We start from the raw sequence: 7,828 nt of genomic DNA on the forward strand, positions 1-7,828 counted from the left end.
TATATTATTCACAAGAAGAAGAAGGCTGAAAAAGATTATATTCTGAAAAAATGATGAAGCCCACATGCATTTCTCTTTATGCTATTCATGAAGGTGGTCTCAATTTCCCCTAAGTTAGATCGGTATAGTGCTACATTAATGAATACGTTTAATGGGAGAAAGAGAGAGAAGAAGAGGCTTATACCCATCTTTATCAACTAGCTTTGAAGGAAAAATATCATCATGGCCATGGAGGCATGTCAGTGTTCTTGCAGCTTTGGATAGCCTTCTAATGCACGCACTCTACAACCATCCTTTGTTTGACCACCTTCTTCGGAAATCATAAACCAACCTTTAGTTCCCTATTTAATCCCAATCCACTATGTGTTTCTTCCATAGGGAGACAATGGCCTCTTCTTTTCAGTGTTTTTGGGGCCTATTCTTCTCACTTTCCATCTATTTTATTCAAGCCACACCTACATCTAATGTAACTTTATTGCCTAAAAGTGCTTCAAACTTTATTCATTCCCCTCTCCAATCATGATTTCATCTTATCTTTTTATGATTTGCTTTTGTTTTCCACAGGTTTACATAGTCTATTTAGGGCTCAACCAGTCCCATGATCCTCTTCTCACTTCAAAACACCATCACCAACTCCTATCTAATGTGTTTGAATGGTATGAACGTTTAATTAGATGTCCAGTGAAGTTTGACGTTAGAGCATTTTCTGTTTGAAGTTCACTTAGTTTCATTCCTGTCTTTCTTTGAATTTTTTTCCCCCTCTTATAGTGAAGAAGCGGCAAAGCAATCCATTCTCTATCACTACAAGCATAGCTTCTCAGGGTTTGCAGCAAAGCTCAATGAAAATCAAGCAAACATATTAGCCAGTAATGAGCTAACTATTTCTTTTTCTTTATTTCTTGCTTAAATTAATTTTATCCATGAGCCATTTAGTTCTACTCAAGATCCTTCCTTAAAAGTCTTGAGTAAAGTTTATTGAGGAAGAACTAATACAAGGAGAGGCCAATTGCAGAGATGGAAGGCGTGGTATCAGTGTTTAGGAGCAGGACGATGAAATTGCACACAACCAGAAGCTGGGATTTCATGGGTCTCACTTTGGACGAGAGCAGTGAAGTGACTCCATTGCAGCTAGCCTATGGTGATGACATAGTTGTCGGAGTCCTTGATTCAGGTACTTCAGTTGACACCTTTTCTTCTTCCTGTTCGGAAACCCTAAGTTTGCCGACTCTTCTCTTTTTCTGTTTCTTTTTCGCATGCAAAAAAGTGCTCACTTTTTTATGAATGGGTTTAAGAGCAACCACACAATTAATCCAACCCTAGCTGCTATTTCATGGGATGAATGCACTGCTTGATCTTTCTGGAATTTGTGGGATATGAATGTCGATCTTTGGTTACTACTCAGAAAAAGGAAAAACATGAAATCATTTAATCTGGGCCGGTGCCCCTACCAGCTTATGTTGCTCCTTCACCAAATATTTCATGTAAATATTGCATGGAAATCTATGGTGGGATCCTCTCCATGACCGCAGTTGAGCTTTTTGTGTACCCAATCCATGCATGTAGAGAAAAGTTTAATGGCCCTTTGGAGATAAATAATATGTACATAGAAAAGAATGCTAGTCCTTGGAGATTGGATATTTTTTTTGAATTTATTATAAAATTTCAATTTGGGTACAGATATATATGCATTTTATGCAGTTTAATAATTAATTTAACTGTATATCTAATTGTGTATTTATTCATGTACTGATCATTTGCTTCATTGATGACATATAAGGTGTTTGGCCAGAATCTAAGAGTTTCCAGGAAGAGTCTTGCTTGGGGCCTATTCCTTCATGTTGGAAAGGAAAATGTGTTAAAGGTGAAATGTTTGACCCCAAAAGGGACTGCAATCGAAAGTTAATTGGTGCCCAATACTACCACAAGGGGTTTGAAGAAGAATTTGGGCCAGTGAACCCTAGAACCTTCGACTATAAGTCGCCTCGAGATTTTGTTGGTCATGGTACACATACAGCCTCAACAGCAGTTGGGTCCGTAGTTAAAAATGTAAGCTCCTTTGGCTTTGGGCAAGGCACTGCTAGGGGTGGAGCGCCTAGGACTCGGCTAGCAGTGTACAAAGTATGTTGGAACGAAGGCCTAGAAGGAATATGCTCCGAAGCAGATATAATGGCAGGTTTTGATAGCGCTTTGCATGATGGAGTTCATGTGATCTCAGCCTCATTTGGTGGAGGACCACCACTGAGGCCATTCTTTAAATCCCAGGCGGGTATCGGTTCCTTTCATGCAATGCAGTTGGGTGTTAGTGTGGTATTCTCAGCAGGTAACGATGGGCCTGCACCGTCTAGTGTTGGAAATGTTGCCCCATGGAGCATCTGTGTAGCTGCTTCAACTATTGATCGATCATTTCCGACCAAGATACTACTGGATAAGACCATTTCTGTCATGGTAATTTGATTTGCCGTTTAAGATTCATATTCAGCATGCCTTTTTCCCATTATAATGGGTGGTTAAATGACACAAATTCTCTATATATTTTAACTCTCTGGATAAGAAACAATCCATATTTCACCCATCATAATCAACTATGATTAATCAGTCCCTTAACCAGGCCAGATTTATAAATGTATTGACTCATGAAGCTAGCACATATGCATGTCGTACTTATATTTTAGCTCTGATGTGTTCAGGGAGAAGGCTTTGTTACCAAAAAAGTTAAGGGGAAGTTGGCTCCTGCAAGGACCTTTTTTAGGGACGGGTAACCTCTCTCTCCCTCTCTCTGTGCGACCAGCTTTGATAGTAGTACTGTTCAAAAGGGCTACAATGATGAAATTTGAACATGCTATAAGGGAACTTGCTATAATAATCTTACTCAAAACCTTTTGGATTGCAATGCCCGATCATGACCTTTTTGGTCTTTGGCCAAATTGAAAAAAAAAAAAAAAATTATTGTCAAACCAAATTGAAGCGAACCAAAGTTGGTTATTAGTATTAAACCAAATCGATTAACTCCTTTTTAAAGTTTAATTAGTTCTATTCTTAATGTATGAAACTTATTAGAACAGATCAATTTGATCTTAATGCCCAAAACCGAACTGAATACAACTATGCACGCCCCTAGTAGCATCAATCTTTTAGTAAATTAACTGCATTCATGCAGACAATATTAGTGAATTTTTCATTTGATATTCTTGTTCCACATTACTGCAATCATGTCCAGGAACTGTTCTCCGGAGAATTCGCGAAATAAAACAGCAGAAGGGATGGTAATCCTATGCTTCTCCAACACTCCAAGCGACATTGGTTATGCAGAAGTTGCAGTGGTGAACATTGGTGCCTCCGGGTTGATCTATGCTTTGCCTGTGACTGATCAGATTGCCGAAACTGATATAATCCCCACTGTCCGCATCAACCAAAATCAAGGAACTAAACTCCGTCAATACATTGATAGTGCTCCGTGAGTACTCAAACATATATATATATATATATATATATATATATATATATATATATATATATATAAAATGAAACTCAAGCTTTAATTTGGATACTCACAAACCTTAAATTGAATCTTTTGGATATAGAAAACCTGTGGTGATATCACCTAGTAAGACGACTATCGGAAAGTCACCGGCACCCACAATTGCACACTTCTCTTCTAGAGGGCCTAACACAGTTTCATCTGATATTCTCAAGGTATCTATCTAATCCATATATATATATATATATGTTACATGATGAATGATATTTTGGCCAGAACCCCAATCGATCGATCGGATATATAAGCCAGTTTTGTTTGATTTGATCTTCCTATAACAGCCAGACATAAGTGCTCCAGGAGCTAGTATAATGGCAGCATGGCCTCCTGTTACTCCTCCAGCTCCATCATCAAGTGACAAGCGGTCTGTGAACTGGAATTTTCTGTCCGGGACATCAATGGCGTGCCCTCATGTAACGGGAGTTGTTGCCCTTATCAAATCAGCCCACCCAGACTGGTCTCCTGCAGCCATTAAATCTGCTATCATGACTACCGGTAAGAAGAAATTAAATGACTACAGTGACATATCTTCTAGGTTTTTCAGTTTTGTTAGGTCATGTACCGTGATATCCGATGTTGTGATATCCTACATCAAAAAACCAATTCCCAACCTCAGTGTGAGAATTGAGAATTTGTTTTGTCCCGCATGCAATTCTATGGACATGATGAGAACATCGTGTCAACATAGGGTGATTCCTCTCATGAGGATCTTTTAGGTCCAAAGCATACAATATTTTACATGAAAGGAACAAATGGTTACATGTACCATCATAATTCAGTGATTGTGATATCTCACGTTAGATTGAGGCGATTTCTTTTATGAGGAACTTCTGGGTTTAAAGTAAATAATAACTACACGACTGGAAGTGAATCATTATATGGACCATAGGGAAACTATTAGGAAGTAACCTAATCTATTCCTTGTGCACTTTTTTCCAAAAGCTGATGACAAAACCAAGTTGCATTCGGCGCTACTACTACATATATGTTCCTAATACCACCATTCAACTGTTTCTCAGCTTACAACAGGGATAGCACTCAAGACAGTATTCTAGCCGGTGGATCAAGGAAAGTTGCAGATCCCTTTGACATTGGTGCTGGCCACTTAAATCCCTTGAAGGCAATGGATCCGGGGTTAGTTTATGACATGCAGGCAAGTGACTACATTGCCTACCTTTGCGATATTGGATACACCAGAGAACAAATAAAGGCCATTGTTCTTCCTGGAACCCATGTTAGCTGTTCAAAAGAAGACCAATCCATCTCAAACCTAAACTATCCTTCAATCACAGTTTCCAACCTCCAATCCACAGTGACGATCAAGAGGACTGTTCGTAATGTGGGACCCAAAAAAACAGCAGTTTACTTTGTTAGTATTGTGAATCCTTGTGGGGTTAAGGTATCAATCTGGCCAAGGATTCTATTTTTCTCATGCTTTAAGGAAGAACACACCTACTATGTGACTCTGAAACCACAGAAGAAGTCTCAAGGGAGGTATGACTTTGGGGAGATAGTGTGGACAGATGGGTTCCATTATGTGAGGAGTCCATTGGTGGTGTCTGTGAACAATGCTGGGGACTCTGATGATTCTCTATCTTACAGCATTTGAGACCATTCATCCAAGCATTTGGTTTTTGTTATTATGCAAGTGTGGAAGTTTGCAGTTTGGCTGTCAATTATGAAGGCCAAATTTTAATAAAATAAGTTTGTAGTACTGGTGGAGGATATTATATATATATATCTTCCATAATTATGATTTGGAAAAACTATTCAGTTATGGGAATGATACTGTGTGTAATACTGATGACAGTTATTTTTGTTTTAATTGTCGATTATTGTGTTTTGGTGTATATCCATATCGGCAGATATACTTCTTAATTTCTTTTGTGGTAGTGAGTGAATGAAAGCAAGGACACACTTGCTTCCTTGGGTCATTCAAGCTTTTCAAGGTATATGACAATGCTATATATTGTTAGAGTTGCAACTTGGGTGGATTGGTCGATTGGATTGATAGTAAGCCCAATCCCAACCCAAATTAAAAAACAATTAATCTAATTTCTAATTCAAGATATTTAACTCTAGTCTAATCTAACTTTATTTTTCTAAGCTCAAGTTGAACTTAGGTTAGTCGAGTTAAACTCAAATTGATTGGGTTAAACTCAAGTTTATCGAGTTAGACTTGAATTAATCGGATTAATTGGGTTGCATAATTTAAAATCCATCCATAATGTTTTTTTTTTCTTTTTCTTATTTAATTTCTATATGTTTATACCAAAATTTAAATAATAAATAATACAAAATTTCAAGATAAAAAGAAAATTAATATTATTTTAAATTATATAAACATTATAAAAACATTAAATTGGTTCAAATTAGACAAAGGTTGTTCAAATCTTAACCCAAATTGAACTTGGGTTGAGAGAATTGAACCCTAAGCTTAACCTAAATATTGTAAACATTTGCCCAAACCCGCTTAAATGTCGAGTTGGGTTGAGTTGGGTCAGGCCAACCCGTCCAAGTTGCACCCCTAGGTATTGCGCATGGTTGAGTTTTGGTATAGTATTTTCCAAAATTATGATGTTTCTACCTTATCAATTTAAATGAAAGACATTACTATTCAATTATACAGATGCTAATGCAACTCAAAACTCATATTTAATTCATTTTTAAATAGAGAAATAGTACTCTAATGATATGTTTACTTGATTCCATTGAAAAATGGACTAGCGGCTCTTTTTCTTATCTATTCCTATGTTTACTTGAATTTGGAATGAGAAGCACTGCTTAAATTTGAGGATCTCATTCTTCCACCCTTCTTCATGAGTTGGATTGATCTCCCGAAGTTTAAGGAATCAAATTTTGCAAGTAAATTGCCTAATTATTTTGCCTCTAATAATACAATATCCATATTGTTGCTATTTGTTATATGAATAATAATTTTTATTAATAGAAGGAGAGAATGAATTAATTAAATATCAAATTTATAATAGGAGGATTTTTTTATTTAAAAAGTTTTAATAATTCAAGAAATAATTTCACTCTTATACTCAATCATTTAACATTTTCTTACTTGACAATCATAAATATAAATAAAATAAATACAATTATTCACGCAAATTTATATGTATCTTAAAATAAATAAATAAATAAAAAGTTTTTTTTACTCATATTAAATTTATTTAATCAAACAACATTATAAAAGAAAAATATAATAAGTTTAAGAAATGAGTTTTATCTTTATAATGATAAATGTGAAATATTTTTTATATAAGAGCATTATAATAAAAATTATATATTTCATCATGTTTCCATTACCGTTGGTAAATAATTCAAACAAATCAATTTCATTCTCATTCCTTTCCTAATGTTATTGTAAACACCTCAATGAAATTTTGATTTTGATTGTAATTCCTTTTATTTTGTACTTACCTTCCAATTTTGATTTCTTTTCTTTTCATTTTCTTTCTTGAAAAGTTTAGTAGACATGTCATAAATCTCGTCTTTTCTTAATTCAGCAAATGCTTTCTTTTAACTCTAAAAATGAGTTATATTTATATAAATATATATTAGGTGGAAGTAAGGTTGAAATAGGAGAGGAAAAATAATAAGGTATCAAGGTTGAAGATGGGAATAGAGTAGAAGACTAAAAGTGTGGGGGACAAAAATTAAAGGGAGAGTGGGGATAAAAGTGATCCCAAAGTGTAAGAAGCTAGCAAGGAAGTAGGACGAGGACCCTTAAGAGATGGACTCCAGAGCTTTTAAGTAGGTCACAATCCAAAAGTGATCCAAGTCAAATGATCTAAGTTCAAGCTAGCTAAGCAGATGGTTCACATCAAGTCTGCAAAATTGAGTGACAACATTGGTAAAATGTGATAACTCTTAATATGAATTATAGATATGAGTTGAAAATAGTAAAGAATAAGCACAATGTGATTAATATTTATTTATAGAGTTTGTTGGTATATTAGGTTATATAATTTAAGTTGGTAATTCTGTTCTATTTATTCTAGCATAGGACTTTTCTAGATTATATGTTATACTTTTCATTGAAAACTCAAAGTTGTTGCATGATCAATCAGATAGACACAAGTTAGCATAGAAAAGCCTAAGAAAAGCTAATAAAATTTATATAAGGCTTGTAATGGACTCAAGGTTTTTAAAATTGAGCAAACATATTTTTAAAATATTTAAAAAAAAAATTAAGGGTGCACGCTCGAGTGCAAAGTTCCAATTTTATACATTGATTTTACAATTGTAATTGAATTTATTTTGGAAATCCTAATTTGAGTCCTA

The 7,828-nt window shown here is 35.1% G+C and overlaps 1 protein-coding gene across 1 annotated transcript; it reads left to right on the top strand.

Annotated features, from left to right (window-relative positions):
• The first annotated feature begins 385 nt into the window (after window positions 1-385).
• LOC117917115 (subtilisin-like protease SBT3.18) lies at window positions 386-5,360 on the top strand. The gene is made up of 10 exons (XM_034833337.1): window positions 386-466; window positions 565-656; window positions 769-866; window positions 1,013-1,171; window positions 1,778-2,445; window positions 2,688-2,755; window positions 3,218-3,454; window positions 3,582-3,693; window positions 3,817-4,030; window positions 4,555-5,360. The coding sequence occupies exons 1-10, from the start codon at window positions 386-388 to the stop codon at window positions 5,142-5,144; spliced, it is 2,319 nt and encodes a 772-aa protein (XP_034689228.1). The 3' UTR covers window positions 5,145-5,360.
• The last annotated feature ends 2,468 nt before the right edge of the window (window positions 5,361-7,828 follow it).

Source organism: Vitis riparia, chromosome 6 (assembly GCF_004353265.1).
Source record: "Vitis riparia cultivar Riparia Gloire de Montpellier isolate 1030 chromosome 6, EGFV_Vit.rip_1.0, whole genome shotgun sequence".
NCBI classification, from domain to species: domain Eukaryota; kingdom Viridiplantae; phylum Streptophyta; class Magnoliopsida; order Vitales; family Vitaceae; genus Vitis; species Vitis riparia.